This window comes from Schistocerca serialis, chromosome 4, assembly GCF_023864345.2.
Source record: "Schistocerca serialis cubense isolate TAMUIC-IGC-003099 chromosome 4, iqSchSeri2.2, whole genome shotgun sequence".
Lineage (NCBI taxonomy): Eukaryota > Metazoa > Arthropoda > Insecta > Orthoptera > Acrididae > Schistocerca > Schistocerca serialis.
Genome location: NC_064641.1, coordinates 307,446,214 through 307,469,080, shown reverse-complemented (window position 1 = coordinate 307,469,080; position 22,867 = coordinate 307,446,214). Strand labels below are relative to the sequence as shown.

The following is a 22,867-nucleotide window of genomic DNA, read 5'->3' as shown; positions in this document are numbered from 1 at the left end:
AAATGACAAGACTGACACAGAAAGATGCAAGCTCTCTCTCTCTCTCTCTCTCTCTCTCTCTCTCTCTCTGTGTGTGTGTGTGTGTGTGTGTGTGTGTGTGTGTGTGTGTGATTTCATTTCCTCACAGGCACACTAAGTATTACATAAATTAAATCGAAAAACTTTTCATTTAAATGTTCAGCATCTGGACATATTTTCACTGAGGAAGTGTGTAATTTTTGTTCCACACTACAACGAGATATTGTAAACATGATTCGTGTAATCCACACTAGTATTATAAATGTTAAATAACTCTGTGTGTTACGCTTTCACGACTAAACCGCTGAACCGATTTTGATGAAATTTGGTACGGTGATAGCTTGAACGGTGAGGAAGGTGTGTAATACAAGATATTTACTGATTGGAAGAACATAACTCGAAATACGAAATAATAATAATCACTCTATCGAAAAAGCTATTTACTCTTGGACTTTTGAACTTACGCATATTTCTGAAAATGCTTTCATTGTTCGATATTTTCTGCATAAGACGATTCATCGTAATGAATACAAAGCTTATACAAACCTCATCGTGTTTAATCCATAATTCCATACTAATATCAATCACAAACTCGTCGTATTTTAGCCACTGTGAGTCACGTGTCTCTTATAACTTCTGAGGTGTTTGAAGGCTCACAACGACGGCGTCATTTAAATGCTGTATGGCAAACAGGGAGGCTGCAACTGTACTCGGGCTCGTTCACTACCTATTTTTCACGTGACTCATCTGCAAAGGGGGTTGGCAGTGAACGGCTGCATTTGTGCCCCTAATACTGAGTCATATTGGCTAGCCTTTGAACAGCAGTGAATTGAATACACAATTGTCTATACCACAACCTTGCGCAAAATGAAGTACACTGTACAAGTTCAGATTGAAACTTATTTATTTGAAAAAACACTTCTAACTTTTTGGCCATGCATGTTAAAGTTCACAATAAATCTGATCTGGATAATTAATAATAATCGGTGCAATTCGTACACATGGTTTATTGTCTCGCACCTGCACACTCTCACGCTGTTCCTTCACAGTTTATTCGCATACACTGGCGACCATGCTTACACTCGCGACACTTTGCCCCTTCGAACTTACCACCACAACGGACAACGGACAAAGACCTCATTTTCCTGCTCATATCCCCAGTCCTGAGTCGGGTCACGTGACACTACATTAATCAAAATAATTCCTAAATATGGCCACAAGTCGTTTACAATCTTTATAAGATTTAAATACTTAAACCTAAATACATTATATAATTTTACACACATTTATCATCACAATTTTTAATTCGTTGCAATAAAAAAAACACTATGCAACGGAACTACAACGCTCATCAAAACACAAAACAAAGCATTTTCATGTCCATTATGCATTACACTATTTTCACTCTGCATTTAATACATAATTTTATTCTTAAGCACGGAAAATTAAAATCAGTACTAATTTATGACATGCTATCAGATTACATAATTAGGAATACCTCCAAGTTTTGGTACATCTTCACCCCTCTCCCTTCATTTAACGACATCTCTGCACGAAATATGAGACATACAAATACTTGTCTGGCACTAAAAATATCGAAACTGAATGGTGTCTTCATAATAAAGTAACGACTTACTTTGCAGTTGTTCTAAATATCTTTATAACTTAATTTTTCTATGAAACCTTTTGACTGAAGTCACCAGTCCAACATATTATTTCTGCTGCTGTGCTTTAAATTTAAATTACGAACTACTTGGAAAAGCTCCATATTATCCCCCGTTACCTTACAAGGCGTCATACATTTACACGTAGAAAGTGAAAGCTTTTATTGAGGCTGCATTTGATTACGATATGCGAGCACAGATGCGGATAACAGGCAGGTAGATGAGGGCAGCAGACTTTACTGCACGCTCAGTAGCTTACGTATCATCACTCATCATAATAATACTACTGATATGCGAGCGCGGCCGCGGATCACAGCTAGTATGACCATAAGTAATTAGCTCAAAACGGGACTTTGCACCACAAATGTGTATACTGCGACAGCTCACACCTCATCAGGAAGTGCAATGAGTTTGAACAGTCGCTATTGTCACACAATACTTCTTTACATTTCGACTACAGAGCCATATAATTTTCAGACTAAAAGCACGAAACTACAAATGTCCGTGTAAGCTATCATGTAGGCCCTACAGCACATTTTTGGAACTTGAAGTTAACGTGGAACCACAGCAACAGATCTCATTCAACAACTTCACTGCTTCATCCGTTTCTGTGGTTCATTGCTACTAGCCAGTTCTTGGTTAATCAGTAACAGATCCTGTACCTTTGAACTACGCAAAATACAAATTAATGTTCTTAAGATCGAGCTGAATCTACCCTGGAACTGCCATTTAGTTTATACCGGAGACAGTATCTTGTGAAACCGGAGGACAAACTGAACTTTCTCGTGATTTGTATACATTTACGGTTTCTTGGGCATTGCCGCTTCTACGCGAAAGCCATGTCAAACTAGGAGTACAGAGAATTTGTTTGGTTTCCTGTCATTCTGGCACCCCTTTCACATCTGTCTTCAATGTAAAAGTCCGTCGTGAGGCACTGTCCTTCCTTGGACCTACAAACTAAGTCGTCCAGACATACTGAGTCCATTTATGATGCAGCTTTTAATTTTTTGCGCATAAGGAATAACCACGGAGAGTCGTGTCAACTGGCAGAATGAAATCTACGTTAGATGGGATTTACAGACATAAGTTTCCATGCTATTTGTGCCTGCTGGCACACTTGATAGTTCAGAAAAAAGTCGGCATCAGTGTGATAAACCCTCTGTATATGTGCGATGCTAAGCCTTAGCGTTAATGGTGTTTCCATGTCGCACAGTGCTGTGAGGTGCAGTACAGCACTGAACACTCAACAAAACATTTCTGGGAAGAAAATGCAAATTGTGGCGGAAAACGGCTGGGGTGTGTACAAGTAAACACGATATTTACTTAAGAATGGCGTGCTAAGAGTACATTGAGAACCACACTCTATGGTTAGCATTACTTAAACATGATATTTATATATTTGTGTATTTGGCAGATGTTTTTAAGTCATGAAATTCGTCGTATATTGTGATCTGTCACCAAATGTTGTCAGATCTAGCAACTTAGCCATCTTTCGGCATTACGAGCTGATTGAAAATTAATCGTCATAGACCTTATAATTATTTATTACATTTTTAAAGAATTTTTGCTCAACAGACTGACACAAGGGGTAGACAAACTGTAGCAATTTAACTACAAGTATGTAGTATTACAAACCTTGGAATCAACGGCCGCCTTAGTTCTTGAACCACCTCAGGGACAGTACGCCCTGTCACAGCCAAGCATATGTGGTAACTAGGGGTAGCCACTTCCCTTATTGTGTCGATGATGTGAAAGAGTCTCTTCGGTTTTGTTACTTTGGTGTTGTTTGTTTTCTTCTGATTGTGTCTTTGGTTTCAGAATTTCTATAGTGATATGTTCTGCACACTTGTACATCAAATGCCTCGTGATTAAGATTTCCTGTATTAGGTCTCCATCAAAAGACGGAATTAGAAAATTTCTTTTCAAGGATGTAGCTTTCTGTATTAGGGCTCCACCAAAATACGGGAAGCAGTAAATTTCTATTCAAGAATGTAGTGTTCGCTTCTTACAGGTAGGAGCGGAAATGCGTCAAGTTATCGATTCAAGATAGTTGTATGAAACTTATGAAGTAATAGATAGTGATAGTGTTTTATCATTCACTTAGATTTTCATTTTCTGTTCCTGTTTAATGTTTCCTGGCACATATTCTGCTTCCGCCTTTTGCACTTATTTCCCAGACTTTAATTTATTTTTGTACGGCATAATTTTATCTACCTTCCTTTCCACAATTTTATCCCATTTTTCTTCAACTATCTTGGCCATAAATAATTGTAACCTTCAATATAACTTGAACCAGCCTTTTCATTTTCACAGCTCTTTGTAACAACATGCGTACAGTGTCCTTATGAACGTTATGTGAACCTGTTAAGTCATCGTGTGTGTAGCGTTTTATCAGACATTTGACATCATTTACTAAGTGCAAACACAGCGTTGAACTGCAAATGGCGGTTTTAATAGGGGAACGCTACCCTAGCGTCAGTGAGCTGTGCAGTTAGTTTGAGTGAGGCTATACTTGTGCCACGCCTTGATACTCGCAACGGACATGAAGTGCTCTTCGAACACTTGCGTCGTTCTTTGATGAGTTTCCGTTCTCCGCACTACTTCCGCTGTCAGGAAACGCACTGCACCCCTTCTTTTGAACCCTCCATTCCTCTGTTTTCAGCATGACTCGTTGCAGTGGACGGTCGACGCGTACACGTGCTCGCTCTGTCGCGTGGGTGTGCAGTCGCGACCCTCTAGTGGTGAGTTTGGGGCTTCGGCTTCCTTATAGGGAACACATCTCCTTTCGTGGGCAATGGTACTGCAACCCCTTCAGCGGTTTTCATTTTACAGGCCCCTGCTCGTTTCTTTTTGAAGGTTCAAGAGAATAAATACACTCGAAAGTTTAATGCATCGATTTATGTGTGTTAATAAACCTGGCATTTACTTTACTAACATTTTAGTAACAAAATATGAAAATGTAAAAAATATGGAACATCTTCGAAAAGATTAAATGTAATGCGAATAGTTAAGTAACAATTAACGATCGCGACTAAATAGGATAAAGTATAGATTTAAAATACTGAATATTTCTAAAAAGAACTTTTAAGGCTTGCGTTTTTATTAAAAAGACATCTAGTATCAAAACTTAAGTTTCGTGTCTCGTATTTTCCGGGTCCTCAAATACTTAAATAAATTATTAATCAAAAACAAACTACACTACTGGCCATTAAAATTGCTACACCAAGAAGAATTGCAGATGATAAACGAGTATTCATTGAACAAATATATTATACTAGAACTGACATGTGATTACATTTTCACGCAATTTGGGTGCATAGATCCTGAGAAATCAGTACCCAGAACAACCACCTCTGGCCGTAATAACGGCCTTGATACGCCTGGGCATTGAGTCAAACAGAGCTTGGATGACGTCTACAGGTACAGCTGCCCATGCAGCTTCAACACGATACCAGAGTTTATCAAGAGTAGTGACTGGCTATTGTGACGAGCCAGTTGCTCGGCCACCATTGACCAGACGTTTCCAGTTGGTGAGAGATCTGGAGAATGTGCTGGCCAGGGCAGCAGCCGAACATTTTATGTATCCAGAAAGACCCGTTCAGGACCTGCAACATGCGGTCGTTCATTATCCTGCTGAAATGTAGGGTTTAGCAGGGATCGAAGGAAGGGTAGAGCCACGGGTCGTAACACATCTGAAATGTAACATCCACTGCTCAAAGTGCCGTCAATGCGAACAAGAGGTGACCGAGACGTGTAACTAATGGCACCCCATACCATCACGCCGGGTGATACGCCTGTATGGCGATGACGAATACATGCTTCCAATGTGCGTTCACCGCGTTGTCGCCAAATACGGATGCGACCATCATGATGCTGTAAACAGAGCCTGGATTCATCCGAAAAAATGACGTTTTACCATTAGTGCACCCAGGTTCTCGTTGAGTACACCATTGCAGGCGCTCTTGTCTGTGATGCACCGTCAAGGGTAACCGCAGCCATGGTCTCCGAGCTGATAGTCCATGATGGTGCAAACGTCTTCGAACTGTTTGTGCAGATGGCTGTTGTCTTCCAAACGTCCCCATCTGTTGACTCAGGGATCGAGACATGGCTGCACGACAGTCATGCGGATACGATGCCTGTCATCTCGACTGCTAGTGATACGAGGCCGTTGGGATCCAGCACGGCGTTCCGTATTAACCCTCCTGAACCCACCGATTACATATTCTGCTAACGGTCATTGGATCTCGACCAACGCGAGCAGCAATGTCGCGATACGATAAACCGCAATCGCGATAGGCTACAATCCGACCTTTATCAAAATCGGAAACGTGATGATACGCATTTCTCCTCCTTACACGAGGCATCACAACAACGTTACACCAGGCAACGCCGGTCAAGTGCTGTTTGTGAGAAATCGGTTGGAAACTTTCCTCGTGTCAGCACGTTGTAGGTGTCGCCACCGGCGCCATCTTTGTGTGAATGCTGTGAAAAGCTAATCATTTGCATATCACAGGATCTCCTTCCTGTCGGTTAAATTTCGCATCTGTAGCACGTCATCTTCATGGTGTAGCAGTTTTAATGACCAGTAGTGTAGTTACCAAAAATTATGATTTTTTAATATTTTTGAAGCTTAAAATATTATCTATAAAACTATTTATTTGTAAAATATTATGTTTTCACACAACATTCTGAAGGGAGTGATTGTGTAGTGTAGTATTAGACACGTACAGCTCTCAGCTGTTATACAGCAGAGGGAAATCGATCCCAGGACGCGCCATTGATCAGACTTATTTCCCCTAACAGCCACAGTCCCAATGTTTCAAAGTTTCTGTAGCGATTATATTTACAAAAATTTGGTAGTAAAACCATCACCAAGGTAGGAAGGAAGGAAATTACAGGAATTATTCTATAAATGTAGGTAATATGTTGTATTACGGAATACGTAAGTGAATGTTCTTTAATTGTTCCAAATACTGTGTGAGTTACGATGTCTTTCTGCAGAACCCTTCTGAAGACGAAGATCCCAACTGCAGAACAACGCAGTGGTCCGAGTGGAGCCAGTGCAGTGCCACGTGCGGCAACGGCACCAAGACGCGCACCAGGCTGCTGTCCTCCCGGGACGAGGACACGCGCCTCATGGTGGCCGTCCTGTCCGACAACCCCGTGGACACCACGCGGGACTGCTCGCACGTGCCCCTCGAGCAGGAAGTCGAGTGCCTGGGCGACATTCCGAGCTGCGTGATATCAGCCAAGGAAGCAAAAGGTAATTCCGTAATTTGAGTTTGCAAAGTAAGTTTGCTCTGGCTATTCGCTTCATTGGAGTGGCTCCTAGACGCCTGCAATCATTAATGAAATGTGTTTCAGACACCGCGTGGTTATAATTAAAGTTCAGGTACTCACAGATATCCAGTGTGGGCTGTAACTATCGTATGGCAGCGAAACTTGGTAGATATGCTAATTGCTTAATGTGGAACCGATTTACGCTGGAAAATGTTAGTTCCAATTGTGGCCACCATGTGAAAATCTGGCGCTGAACACTGTATAATGATATGACACCCACGCTACCGTTTGACAAAGCATAAGGTGAGTGAACAGTTGTTGTTGTTGTGATCTGCAGTCCAGAGACTGGTTTGATGCAGCTCTCCATGCTACTGTATCCTGTGCAAGCTTCTTCGTCTCCCAGTACCTACTGCAACCTACATCCTTCTGAATCTGCTTGGTGTATTCATCTCTTGGTCTCCCTCTAAGATTTTTACCCTCCACGCTGCCCTCCAACATTAAATTTGTGATCCCTTGATGCCTCAGAACATGTCCTACCAACCGATCCCTTCTTCTAGTCAAGTTGTGCCACAAACTTCTCTTCTCCCCAATCATATACAATACCTCCTCATTAGTTATGTGATCTACCCATCTAATGTTCAGCATTCTTCTGTAGCACCACATTTCGAATGCTTCTATTCTCTTCTGGTCTAAACTGTTTATCGGCCATGTTTCACTTCCATACATGGCCACACTCCATACAATTACTTTCAGAAATGACTTCCTAATACTTAAATCTATACTCGATGTTAACAAGTTTCTCTTCTTCAGAAACTCTTTCCTTGCCATTGCCAGTCTACATTTTATATCCTCTTTATTTCGACCATCATCAGTTATTTTGCTCCCCAAATAGCAAAACTCCTTTACTACTTTAAGTGTCTCATTTCCTAATATAATTCCCTCAGCATCACCCGACTTAATTCCACTACATTCCATTATCCTCGTTTTGCTTTTGTTGATGTTCATTTTATATCCTCCTTTCGAGACACTGTCCATTCCGTTCAACTGCTCTTCCAAGTCCTTTGCTGTCTCTGACAGAATTACAATGTCATCGGTGAACCTCAAAGTTTTTATTTCTTCTCCATGGATTTTAATACCTACTCCGAATTTTTCTTTTGTTTCCTTCATTGCTTGCTCAATATACAGATTGAATAACATCGGGGAGAGGCTACAACCTTGTCCCACTCCCTTCCCAACCACTGCTTCCCTTTCATGTCCCTCGGCTCTTATAACTGCCATCTGGTTTCTGTACAAATTGTAAATAGCCTTTCGCTCCCTGTATTTTACCCCTGCCACCTTCAGAATTTGAAAGCTAGTATTCCAGTCCACATTGGCAAAAGCTTTCTCTAAGTCTACATGTACTAGAAAAGTAGGTTTGCCTTTCCTTAATCTAGCTTCTAAGATAAGTCGTAGGGTCAGTATTGCCTCACGTGTTCCAATATTTCTACGGAATCCAAACTGACCTTCCCCGAGGCCGGCTTTTACTAGTTTTTCCATTCGTCTGTAAAGGATTGGCGTTAGTATTTTGCAGCCGTGACTTATTAAACTGATAGTTCGGTAATTTTAACATCTTTCAACGCCTGCTTTTTTTTTAACAGTTGTTGTTGTTGTGGTCTTCAGTCCTGAGACTGGTTTGATGCAGCTCTCCATGCTACTCTATCCTGTGCAAGCTTCTTCATCTCCCAGTACCTACTGCAACCTACATCCTTCTGAATCTGCTTAGTGTATTCATCTCTTGGTCTCCCTCTACGATTTTTACCCTCCACGCTGCCCTCCAATACTAAATTGGTGATCCCTTGATGCCTCAGAACATGTCCTACCAACCGATCCCTTCTTCTGGTCAAGTTGTGCCACAAACTTCTCTTCTCCCCAATCCTATTCAATACTTCCTCATTAGTTATGTGATCTACCCATCTAATCTTCAGCATTCTTCTGTAGCACCACATTTCAAAAGCTTCTATTCTCTTCTTGTCCAAACTATTTATCGTCCATGTTTCACTTCCATACATGGCTACACTACATACGAATACTTTCAGAAATGACTTCCTGACACTTAAATCAATACTGGATGTTAACAAATTTCTCTTCTTCAGAAACGCTTTCCTTGCCATTGCCAGCCTACATTTTATATCCTCTCTACTTCGACCATCATCAGTTATTTTGCTCCCCAAACAGCAAAACTCCTTTATTACTTTAAGTGCCTCATTTCCTAATCTAATTCCCTCAGCATCACCCGACTTAATTAGACTACATTCCATTATCCTTGTTTTGCTTTTGTTGATGTTCACCTTATATCCTCCTTTCAAGACACTGTCCATTCCATTCAACTGCTCTTCCAAGTCCTTTGCTGACTCTGACAGAATTACAATGTCATCGGCGAACCTCAAAGTTTTTATTTCTTCTCCATGAATTTTAATACCTACCCCGAATTTTTCTTTTGTTTCCTTTACTGCTTGCTCAATATACAGATTGAACAACATCGGGGACAGGCTACAACCCTGTCTTACTCCCTTCCCAACCACTGCTTCCCTTTCATGTCCCTCGACTCTTATAACTGCCATCTGGTTTCTGTACAAATTGTAAATAGCCTTTCGCTCCCTGTATTTTACCCCTGCCACCTTTAGAATTTGAAAGAGAGTATTCCAGGCAACATTGTCAAAAGCTTTCTCTAAGTCTACAAATGCTAGAAACGTAGGTTTGCCTTTCCTTAATCTTTCTTCTAAGATAAGTCGTAAGGTCAGTATTGCCTCACGTGTTCCAGTGTTTCTACGGAATCCAAACTGATCTTCCCCGAGGTTGGCTTCTACTAGTTTTTCCATTCGTCTGTAAAGAATTCGTGTTAGTATTTTGCAGCTGTGACTTATTAAGCTGATAGTTCGGTAATTTTCACATCTGTCAACACCTGCTTTCTTTGGGATTGGAATTATTATATTCTTCTTGAAGTCTGAGGGTATTTCGCCTGTTTCATACATCTTGCTCACCAGATGGTAGAGTTTTGTCAGGACTGGCTCTCCCACGGCCGTCAGTAGTTCCAATGGAATATTGTCTACTCCGGGGGCCTTGTTTCGACTCAGGTCTTTCAGTGCTCTGTCAAACTCTTCACGCAGTATCGTATCTCCCATTTCATCTTCATCTACATCCTCTTCCATTTCCATTATATTGTCCTCAAGTACATCGCCTTGTATAGATCCTCTATATACTCCTTCCACCTTTCTGCTTTCCCTTCTTTGCTAAGAACTGGGTTTCCATCTGAGCTCTTGATATTCATACAAGTCGTTCTCTTATCTCCAAAGGTCTCTTTAATTTTCCTGTAGGCGGTATCTATCTTACCCCTAGTGAGATAGGCCTCTACATCCTTACATTTGTCCTCTAGCCATCCCTGCTTAGCCATTTTGCACTTCCTGTCGATCTCATTTTTGAGACATTTGTATTCCTTTTTGCCTGTTTCACTTACTGCATTTTTATATTTTCTCCTTTCATCAATTAAATTCAATATTTCTTCTGTTACCCAAGGATTTCTACTAGCCCTCGTCTTTTTACCTACTTGATCCTCTGCTGCCTTCACTACTTCATCCCTCAAAGCTACCCATTCTTCTTCTACTGTATTTATTTCCCCCATTCCTGTCATTTGCTCCCTTATGCTATCCCTGAATCTCTGTACAACCTCTGGTTCTTTTAGTTTATCCAGGTCCCATCTCCTTAAATTCCCACCTTTTTGCAGTTTCTTCAGTTTTAATCTACAGGTCATAACCAATAGATTGTGGTCAGAGTCCACATCTGCCCCTGGAAATGTCTTACAATTTAAAACCTGGTTCCTAAATCTCTGTCTTACCATTATATAATCTATCTGATACCTTTTAGTGTCTCCAGGGTTCTTCCATGTATACAACCTTCTTTCATGATTCTTAAACCAAGTGTTAGTTATGATTATGTTGTGCTCTGTGCAAAATTCTACCAGGCGGCTTCCTCTTTCATTTTTGTCCCCCAATCCATATTCACCTACTATGTTTCCTTCTCTCCCTTTTCCTACACTCGAATTCCAGTCACCCATGACTATTAAATTTTCGTCTCCCTTTCCTACCTTTTTAACAGTATGGCTATCGAAAAGAGAGACCGTGCGCTGTTAGTGAAACTGTTTTATGGGAACAGCAGCAATTAGAGTGCATTTTACACTACTGGGTGCAGTGAATATACAGAACTGCCGAATTTGCGGTACTCTTGTACACCAAGAACCACTGCACTCACCGTGTGTGACTGTTTGGTGTGGATTCACAAGCCCCTTTAATCTTTCAAAACAATACACCCTGAGGGTCTATCAAGTCTACCGTGACGTCTGCACGTTATCGGGACCTCCTTGTACGGCGGTAACGCCTGCTTTGAAGGCTGTGTCGAAACCACTGTTTTCATGCAAGAAGGGGCAATACCTCAGGTCGCTCAACCAGTGGAAAATCTGCTTAATGCAACCTTCCACGAACGCCGTATCTCCGAGGTTTTCCAGGTGCATAGCCTGCAAGGTCACCTGATCTGCATTCATGTGACTTTTGGCTCCGGGGACATCTAAAAGGATGCGTTTACGCGTTTACCAGGGACACGTTCGGTCTCTACCTGATCTGAAGGCCAGTATACAGAAACACGTTACTCACATTCCACCTGAATTACTGCGAGCAACTGTTGATCACGTCGTTTTACGAATGCAGCATCTCGTCGACATCTTCGGTGCCCATACTGAAGATAATTGTCTAAACGGCGGCTGATAATAAAATCAACATTATGCCTTTCTCACTTGGTTGACCTTTTCTACCCACGTCCCGTTTCTAATCGATTACGTATGGAAACATTTCTAAAGGTCTTTCTTGTATTCACAGCGCCAGATTTCCACCTGGTGCCCAAAACTGAACTAAATTTTTTCCTAGCATAAATTGGTTTCGCATTAACGCATTATGATATCAACTAAGTTTCGCTGCCATACGATAATTACAGCCCACATTGGACCTCTATGAGTAGCTACACTCCAGTTATAACCGTCCGGTATTTAAGAATTAAAATTAGCTGTTTATCAACGTTTAGTATTCTTAACATGTGCTATGTAGAGACACATTATAGTGACCGCTTCTTCTGTCTTACAGCAACAACGCGTTATGCACAGAGTATTAATCTGTAGCTTGGAATTTAGGGGGGAGCTGGGTTTGGGCTTGTGGTTGTGCAGACGTAGGGTACAATTTAACAATTATTTTATCTACCATCAAAAATTTCAGTTAACAGAACAGAATCCCCAAATAATAAAATAAATATAATTCTATGTAGCCTGAAAGAACTTAAGTAGCTCTAGAATAATCAAGCTCAAAATATCCTTCTGACAACAACAGAATAAAGTCAAATACAGAACAAACTCAATTTGGTCATACAAAGGGCCATCAGGCAACATACACTTTAAAATGTTTTGCACTCTTCCGCAGTCAGAAATGACAACAAAAACCAGCAATACCAAAGAATACTTATCTTATTTATTACCAGTAATTCAACCTGTAGTTACATCTTACTCTGCTATTACTATCGACACCTGATAATTAGCGCACTAGCTACCAACAACTATACCAAGCTACTCGCGCTTATGTCTGAATAACTTCTTATGCAGTACATATATTACAGCTCATTACATACATGACAGTTCGTTCACATAAGGCAATAACAAAACAAAATCTTAAAGCACACTACCTTGCATGAGGAACAACTGTAACTGCAAGCAGACATCTTGAATAATAACCAATTGATTGCTCTTGTAAACAGTTTTTTTAACAACCCGTTTCGTAGCTTAGAAGCGGCACCATCAGGTTGGGTTTGTTAAATTAGAAAACTCGTTCGCTACTATTTTTTTCTGTTATAGTTACACTCAATAGTGAGAAACAGAGCAAAATACCTACATGTTACATCATGACATTAAACTTGCGACATGGACGAGGCCGCACCTTTCTTATCCATAAATAAATGACGCAATTAGCGATTCGTCAGGTAAACATAAAGCACGGGTCCATGATTCCTCAAGAGTGCGTTAAAAATTTTTTTAAATTATAAGAGTCGTCGAGAAATATCCGCCCAACCTAACGTAACATAAAACCAGTAATGAGCTGTAGCACCAAGTCAAAAATTAAAAACACCTACCACGAATCCGGAAAGGACGAAGTACGCCGACATTAACCGTTAACTGTCAGATCGAGGGTCACAATCCATCAGCTCCTCTTTCTGAACAGGTCTCGGAAGGCACAATGGGACCGACCGACCGCCGTGTCATCCACATACGATAAGCGTCGCTGCGTGCGAATATGGAGCAGCATTATGGTCAGTTTTCAGCGACCGGAACCGCTACTTCTCGGTCCAGTAGCTCCTTAATTGGTCTCCCAAGAGCTGAGTGCACCCTGCTTGCGAACAGCACTCGGTAGGTCCGGATGGTCACCGATCCAAGTGCTAGCCTTTAAAAAAAGTACGAGGTACGACAATAAAGGAATGAGACTGATTTTCTTTGTAAGATGTGGCAACCCTGCAGGTCTGCGTAGGCACAATATCTTTGACCTTGGTCTATAAGCCGGCCGAAGTGGCTGTGCGGTTCTAGGCGCTGCAGTCTGGAACCGCGAGACCGCTATGGTCGCAGGTTCGAATCCTGCCTCGGGCATGGATGTGTGTGAAGTCCTTAGGTTAGTTAGGTTTAACTAGTTCTAAGTTCTAGGGGACTAATGACCTCGGAAGTTGAGTCCCATAGTGCTCAGAGCCATTTGGTCTATAAGCTGCTTCTAGTTCAAGCAGCACATCGATGCAACTGCTCAGACGTGAGTTGTGCTGTAGTAAGTTAACACGTGTTTGTGTCTCTCATCATGGAAATGAAACCACATAATATTGCGCAACTGTATGCCATTTCTTTTTGTGTTAAAACGCGACGACAACTTATGGTAAGCTTCAAAAAAAAAATGGTTCAAATGGCTCTGAGCACTATGGGACTTAACTTCTAAGGTCATCAGTCCCCCAGAACTTAGAACTACTTAAACCTAACTAACCTAAGGACATCACACACATCCATGCCCGAGGCAGGATTCGAACCTGCGACCGTAGCGGTCACGCGGTTCCAGACTGTAGCGCCTTTAACCGCTTGGCCACACCGGCCGGCGGTAAGCTTCAAAAGGCTTTTGGAGAGGAGGTTATGTCAAGAGCTCAAGTTTTTTTCATTGGCATAAAATGTTTACTGAAGGCAGAACGAATGTTGAAGATGAGGACCGCAGTGGACGATCATGCATGATTGTGTGCTTCTATGATTGCAATGGAATTGTTCATAAAGAGTGGGTGACTCCTGAACAAACAATTAACCAATATTACTACAAAGAAATTTTAGAAAGACTTCGTAAAAGAGTTCTTCGTGTCCGTGCCAATATTGAGGATAGTTGGATTCTGCATCACGACAATGCGCCATCCCATTCTGCTCTGTTAGTACAGCAATTTTTAACCTCAAAACAAATTTCGGTTATACCACAGCCATCTTATTCAGTAGATATCACTCGTGCGACTTTTTTCTATTTCCAAGAGTCAAAACGGCGGTCAAGGGACACCATTTTCATACAACACAAGATGTCCAAAAAGCTGTGACGAGGGTCTTGGAGGATATTACAGAAAATGAGTTCCAGAAATGTTACCATCAATGTCTGAAGCGCTGGAAAAAGTGTGCGCAATCAGAAGAGAACTTGAAGGAGACAACACTAAACTTGACTAAAACGACAAGCAACACTTTTTTCACATCAGTCTCATTACTTTATTGTAGCACCTCGTAAAATAAAATAAAAAGGCCAACTTCTGGCCATTTTGCTCAATCGCTTAATCACGCCCATATCGTTTGCTGGTACAGTTATGTTTACTATCCATCACAACACACCAAACCCTGCCGCACGTCCGGCATACCATAAATATAAAGAAGACGTTGCTCGGAACTCGCAGACTTCCCTTCAAGAAAGTATACAAGTGGCTACAATCACAGCACGTTTCCACATAAGACGGTGCTCGGCTTCAATCACAAAACCACCCGGCTATCGCCAGCAGTTGCGAAAGCACTCTGGTAGCGCTCCTTACGACCAACAGAAGTCGTTCCTTGGCTTCCTGTGGAATACTGTGCGTCTGGTCAGTTAAAGACAGCAACCGCTCCCCAGTGTGTCGTTCACACGGCAGCTCCGCTGAGTTGCCCGTAGTATCGTCTGAGAACCGTCCTGCACATATCAGGTCTTGAGCCCCTCAGACTTGGCTGCTTCGTGTCACTCCATCAACTGACCACGCCGCCATCCCGTCCACTCCTTCAGCTAGGCCACGGTGGGGTTCGTAGCACTAAAGTGCGTGGAGCGGCCACCTTCTAGCGGCGCCAGTGCCACACACCAACGACCATGATCTCTCACGCCGGGGAAATAGCTGTGCCATTCGACACAGCATATCCCAATGCGCACCTGAGTCGCCTTTCAATCTTTTTAAACGACTGCTAGACTGAGATACTACATCGGTGTCTCTTTTAAAATCTATGACTTTCATTGTGGAAACAATGGCAGCCTCTTGCCTGGAAGTATGGCACTAACTGCTTTTGGTAGTGTGTCATAAAACTGTCGTATATTCTCCCGAGGCAAGCTGGCCTACAGCTGTTGTAACTGTTTCAAGATATCGTGCGTACTGGCGCTGGGACAGAGTTGACGTCCACTGGGGTCCAAACCGCATAAGAACCCTGCGTTCAGTGTGGGGCGGCGGTGGGGTGTGTGGACTGCTGTGGCCTGTTGTGAGGTTATGAACCACTGAGAGCTATAGCAGGACGAAGCCTCTCCATCGTTACTAGGTCCCCGGTTCAAAACACAATACACACACCCAACGTAAGAATTGTAATTATTTTTTACAAGTAACTTAAAACAGATGATGTCCTCCGTACATACACATTAAAAATCTGTCTTTAAAAACAAGAGCAGTTTCCTGACATATTGCAGCCTGTAGATCATTGAATGAACAATAAACTTTGTATTTCAAATAACCTCATAAGAAGAAGTCGCCAGCTGACAGAACTGGCGAGTGTGCAAGAGCATGGAGATTGCCAAAACGTGAGATCAAATGTTGAGGAAACATTTCTCGAACTACTGCCGTGGATACATTAACCGTGAGGACTCGGGCTCCTTCTCGTTGGAACCATATTTCTGCCATGGCGATCTCCAAAGCCACAAGTTGTGGCCGCAAAAAATTGCGTTGCATTGAAACATAACGTTCGGAATTTACTGTTACTCTAACGTCGCCTTCTTAAAAAAAAAAAAAAAAAAAAAAAAAAAAAAAGCAAGGTCCAACGATCCCAACTTTGGAAACTCCACATGACAGGGTCACTTTAGGAATGTACAATGGTTTATAATGCAATTATTTTGGGTTGCCTGCTGCCCAATAGCAACAGTTTTGTTTATTTACAAAACCACCCAGGTGAAAGTGAGCTTTATCGCTCGTCATTGATAAAACTTCAACAGTAGCAAGCACATCAGGCATTCTCTCACAAAACAGTCTCCTTTGCTCAAAATCACGTTCGTGGAGATACTGCGCGATCATCAGTTAGGACAGACGCCCGTAAGCTAGGTATACACGTGAGAGTTTATCACTCTCAAAGAACTTTTGAGAATAATACGTGTCGTGTAAACAGCTCGCCGACAACGTCCGAGCGTGGGGGAGGATCTCAGAGAGATTAGACCTCTCGTGTAGGTGGCAACTCCCAGCTCTCGGGAGCTGCCTGCCTTAGCCCTCAGACAAGAAAAGCTCTACCGGCGTTGTCGGGAGAGCTAAGAGTACTCTGAGAGTGCCAAGCGGTCATATTGTGTCCCAGATTTGTGCCGTATTTCACTACATAATTTTGTAATATATTTTGGCGTATTCATGCACATATTAAATAAAAGTACCCACGAAACTGCTTCTTTTGGGCCAGAATAAACGTGTACTATCATTAATGTGACAGTTGAAACTACTGTCGCGACGGGTAAGCGCTGTGAGAGAATGTCAACTATTGTCAGCAAAAAGAGTAATGGAGAAACCTGCCAGGAAGTAGGCTCAGGACGAAGTTGTGCATTTAATTAGTTTGTACAAAGTATGGACAGTCTTATGGAATGTGCAGCTACTGGACTAAAGGAACTGAAATAAGAAACAAAGTCTGTTGGCTGAAATGACTACAGTTTTTAACACCTGCTCAGAAGAAATTTACCAGAATATCCACAATTCAACTAATCAGGCAGAGAAGCTTTATAACACAGATTAATTAACATGGAGATACAAGTGAACTTATGTTTGAAAGTAATCGTTTTGGAACTCAGCAAACTGCCATTTAACTCCAAGTAATACAGCTGTATTTATAATTTCATATGGCGTGGTAATTATTCGTTAGTCCACCCAGTTAGCCGTGCGGTCTAACGCACTGCTTTCTGGGCGGGAAGGCGTGACGGTCCCCGACACGAATCTACCCTGCGGATTAGTGTCGAGGTCCAGTGTCTGTGGATGGTTTTTAAACCGGTTTTCCATCTATCTCGGCGAATGCGGGCTGGTTCCCCTTACTTCGCCTCAGTTACACTATGTCGGCTATTGCTACGCAGACACTTTCTCCACGTACGCGTACACCATAATTACTCTACCATGCAAACAATGGGGTTACACTCGTCTTGTGTTAGACTTCCCTGGGGGGGGGGGGGGAGTGAAGGGGGGGGGGTCCACCCACCGGGGGCCGAACCGTACAGTAACCCTTGGTTCGGTGTGGGGCGGCGGAGGGGTGAAGTGAACTGCGGTAGTCGTCGTGGGGTTGTGGACCACTGCGGCTGCGGCGGGGACGGAGCCTCTCCGTCGTTTCTAGGCCCCCGATTACCATACAATGCAATACAATACAATGAAATGTCATCATCACCAACACCGTCTCACAGCGGAGAGAAAACTACAGTTAGTGTATTGCGTCTGTACATAGTTTTACGCACAGCTACACAACTGATGTGGCTTTATCAATGACAGGCGGACTAGCAAACAAGTTGTACATCTGGTTTCAAAAGGCACAAGGCACTTTCGGCCCAAATATTTCAAAGAAAGCTGAAACAACCTGACCACGAAACATAGGTTCAAAAGGCTCTGAGCACTATGCGACTTAACTTCTGAAGTCATCAGTCGCCCAGAACTTAGAACTAATTAAACCTAACTAACCTAAGGACTTCAGACACATCCATACCCGAGGCAGGATTTGAACCTGCGACCGTAGCGGCCTCTCGGTTCCAGACTGTAGCGCCACGAAACATTCATGCGGAGGCAAGCAAAACTGGAAAAATTACTAAAGAACACATGAAACATTTTCTAACTTCAGTCCTTGGCGAAGGGGTAACAAGTGAAATGAACCTGTTGCTGCATGTGAGACGTGAGATGTTCCCGGGGAGGCCCACTCGGGGCCGAACCGCACAATAACCCTGGGTTCGGTGTGGGGCGGCGTTAGGGTGAGTGGACTGTTGTAGCCTGTTGTGGCGTTGTGTACCACTGAGGGCTACGGCGGGGACCAAGCCTCTCCGTCGTTTCTAGGTCACCAGTTCCATACAATAAGATTATTGATTATATTATTATGTCGAGCGTTGAGGAACAGACTTTCAGTAATTTACGAGTGGTTCCTTAAGTGAATACAACTAAACACATTGAAATAAATATATGTCTAGCAGTGTCTCATTTATCAGACATCAGGTGAAATTGGTGTAATGTTATTTCATCGCGACTGTTACTTTACTAAATATTAATGAGAATAAGCGTAGCTGCTGCTAGAAATATTACTGTTGCAAGCAGTCTGTCTTTAACACTACTCACTTTACGCATAGTAGTATCTAGATTGCCAATTTTGAGTTGAATTATAAAGACTATTTCTTCCATCTCTATCGCTGTCATTCTCGTAAAATTTCGGTATTGTTATGGATTTTCCATCACAAGCTCCATAATTAGATTCTTGCATGCTCCAAAATCATCCCGCCACTTAATCCGCTCTCTTATCCATCACGAACACGGTGGTTAAGGTTTTGTCTTTGTCACTAAAAGTAGTAAACGTGCAGCTGCAGCCCGACGCTCTAGCATCGCAACCACCTTTCTTCACACACAGAACTACATAAGAAATCTAGGTATTATAGATGTGAAACCGTAATGTATGTAAAACTTTGAATTTGTATCTCATGATGAAAACAGATACACGCGCCATAATGTCTTTTCATGGTTTAATGCCATATTGGCTACAACAGTGTAACTGACGCCTAGACCTAGAGTACAACGGAAATGTTAAGTGCTGAGAGGTACCACCATATGGTGGTCCACAATGCATGATGCCAATTACAAATAATGTAATAGGTCCTACGTCTGTACAAAATTATAATTAGCAACAGCCATTTAACATCAAAACAGTATTATCCAAGTAATCATAAGGGCAAAATTACACAAACTGTACGTAAAGAGACGCAGTGTATTGTGAAGTGTCACAGATGACGGCCCACACACAGGAATAATTCACAGAAATTTTTTTTGACGCAGTGATGACATAATATCGTACATACAATATTAACAGATAGCATCATAGAAGATTTATAATACAACTGCCTTCATGGGAATAATACACAGACTATATATACAGAGAAACCAAATAGGATTCGACGTTATTGGTTTCGCTGCAAGGGAAGGATGACCAAAATTAACTATTACGTAATAAGAAACTGTAAAACAAGCCACCACGGAATGTAGGATAATAACACATTTCAAGTGTAAAGTGTTAACAGAGCGGTCTTGGCAATGAATAAAAATTTTCATAAGGAGAATACAGTACAAACTCATTATCAGTTTAAAGGAAGGAGGAACATGTACCATAATGGATGCTGGTTACTAGGAAGTGTACTCGGGAACGTTTAACAAGAAATTTCAAAATGATTTCGCCACTAAGCGCGAAACTAATATAAGTTGCCCCCTCCTTATAAGGGAGTTCACGTCTTGGGTACGTTCTTGGTTACAAAACTGTAGCAGCAGCTCGTAGAACTTTATCAAGAAAAAAAGAGTTCATCTCTGGCTTTGTAAGAAATCGAATGTAAACTCAAGGAAGCGTGTTGAGAGATTCTTGACCACAACCTTATGGAATGTAACAACAGTTCCACACGCAGGTTGCTATTGTGATGGTGGTCTGCAGGGAGAGCAACTACACTGCGCAACAGAATTAAAGGATCACGTTTTCGAAACCACGTAATTCCCACCCATTGCGACGATTTAGTTTGAATGTCGCTCAAAGGTGCGTACAACCTTCCCTTTGAAAAATTAGGAATGACAGTGCTGGAAAAACTCTTAAGTTATTTGATACAGAAACAGCTGAGTATAACTCAACGTACTCGGACAGTTTTCTCATTACTTATTCTGATCATCACTAAACTGACACACAATATCTTTTAGCGCAACGCAATCTGACTTTCAATAATCCCTACAAAAGAATGGCCCTGACTAATAATAACCTATACCTTTCATGAATCACTTACCTCACAAAAATCTTCGTTACTCAAACTACTGCAATAAAGTGAGCATAATACCGCCAGCTAAATAAAAGATTCTAACTACTGAGCTTCAAGCGCTAATAGGAAGCACAGAAGCTGAAATCGTTATAGGTACAGAAAGCTGGCTAAAGCCTGAAATAAGTTCTGCAGAAATTTTTACGAAGTCTCAGACGGTGTTCAGGAAAGGTAGATTAGGCAGAATTGGTGGTGGAGTGTTTGTGTCTGTCAGTAGTGGTTTATCTTGTAGTGAAGTCGAAGTAGATACTCCGTGCGAATTGGTATGGGTGGAGGTTATACTTAACAGCCGAACTAAGTTAATAATTGGCTCCTTCTACCGACCCCCAGACTCCGATGATATAGTTGCTGAACAGTTCAGAGAAAATTTGAGTCTCGTAACAAATAAGTATCCCACTCATACGGTTATAGTTGGTGGGGACTTCAACCTTCCCTCGATATGTTGGCAAAAACACTTGTTCGAAACCGGTGGTAGGCAGAAAACATCTTCCGAGATTGTCCTAAATACTTTCTCCGAAAATTATTTCCAGCAGTTAGTCCACGAACCCACGCGAATTGTAAATGGTTGCGAATACACACTTGACCTCTTAGCCACAAACAATCCAGAGCTAATAGAGAGCATCATGACTGATACAGGGATTAGTGATCACAAGGTCGTTGTAGCTAGGCTCAATACCGTTTCTTCCAAATCCATCAGAAACAAACGTTAAATAATTTTATTTAAAAAAGCGGATAAAGTGTCACTGGAGCCTTCCTAAGAGACAATCTCCATTCCTTCCGAACTGACTATGCAAATGTAGACGAGATGTGGCTCAAATTCAAAGATATAGTAGCAACAGCAATTGAGAGATTCATACCTCATAAATTGGTAAGAGATGGAACTCATCCCCCATGGTACACAAAACAGGTCCGAACGCTGTTGCAGAGGCAACGGAAAAAGCATGCGAAGTTCAGAAGAACGCGAAATCCCGAAGATTGGCTAAAATTTACAGACGCGCGAAATTTGGCACGGACTTCAATGCGAGATGCCTTTAATAGGTTCCACAACGAAACATTGTCTCGAAATTTGGTAGAAAATCCGAAGAAATTCTGGTCGTATGTAAAGTACACAAGCGGCTAGACGCAGTCAATACATTCGCTGCGCAGTGCCGATGGTACTGTTACCGACGACTGTGCCGCTAAAGCGGAGTTATTGAACGCAGTTTTCCGAAATTCCTTCACCAGGGAAGACGAATGGAATATTCCAGAATTTGAAACACGAACAGCTGCTAGCATGAGTTTCTTAGAAGTAGATACCTTAGGGGTTGCGAAGCAACTCAAATCGCTTGATACGGGCAAGTCTTCAGGTCCAGATTGTATACCGATTAGGTTCCTTTCAGATAACGCTGATACAATAGCTCCCTACTTAGCAATCATATACAACCGCTCGCTCACCGATAGATCTGTACCTACAGATTGGAAAATTGCGCAGGTCGCACCAGTGTTTAAGAAGGGTAGTAGGAGTAATCCATCGAACTACAGACCTATATCATCGATGTCGGTTTGCAGTAGGGTTTTGGAGCATACAGGGTGTGGTAGATAAGTAATGAGACTGGCTGCCGCGCGGCGCCCCATTCGCTCGCAGGGCGGTCTCCACCTGTACGTCACGTGGTGGGGGATCTGAGCTAACAATAGAACCGGTTCGCAGTCGCGTCGGAGCTCTGGTGCAGTGAGGGACGAGCTTCGCGTACTACGTTGTTTGTGTGCCCGTGACACTTGTGAAAACGCTGGAGATGGATCGCTCGATAGAACAGCGGTATGCAATCAAATTTTGTTTTCGCTTGGGCAAAACTGCTTCGGAAACTTTTGCTATGATTACGGAGGCCTACAAAGAAGATTCCCTATCAAGCGCTCAAGTGTTCCGGTGGTTTAATGAATTTAAAAGCGGGAGGGAATCCGTTGAAGACATGGAACGATCTGGACGCCCTTCAACGAGTCGTGTGGATGAAACGGTGGCCAAAGTGAAAGAACTCCTGGACTCCGACCGCCGTTTAAGTCTCAAAATGATCGCCGATGAGGTCTCCGTGAATAAATTTACGGTTCACCAAATTGTTACGCAAGATTTGATGATGAGGAAAGTTTGCGCAAAATTGGTTCCCCGAGTGCTCACCGTCGAACAAAAGCAACAACGAGTGGACGTTTGCCGTGAGATGTTGAATGATTTGGAAAATAATCCACACTTTTTAGACAACGTAGTAACAGGCGACGAATCGTGGACATTCCAGTACGACCCGGGGACGAAAGCCCAGAGCT

General features: G+C 42.3%; 1 protein-coding gene across 1 annotated transcript in view; it reads left to right on the top strand.

The window, feature by feature from the left end:
* Positions 1-22,867, top strand: part of LOC126474409 (spondin-1) — a 646,454-nt gene that overhangs the window by 404,846 nt on the left and 218,741 nt on the right. The window contains exon 12 of the mRNA XM_050101878.1: positions 6,684-6,945. Coding sequence (XP_049957835.1) covers positions 6,684-6,945 — 262 coding nt within the window. The remainder of the gene's footprint in view (positions 1-6,683; positions 6,946-22,867) is intronic.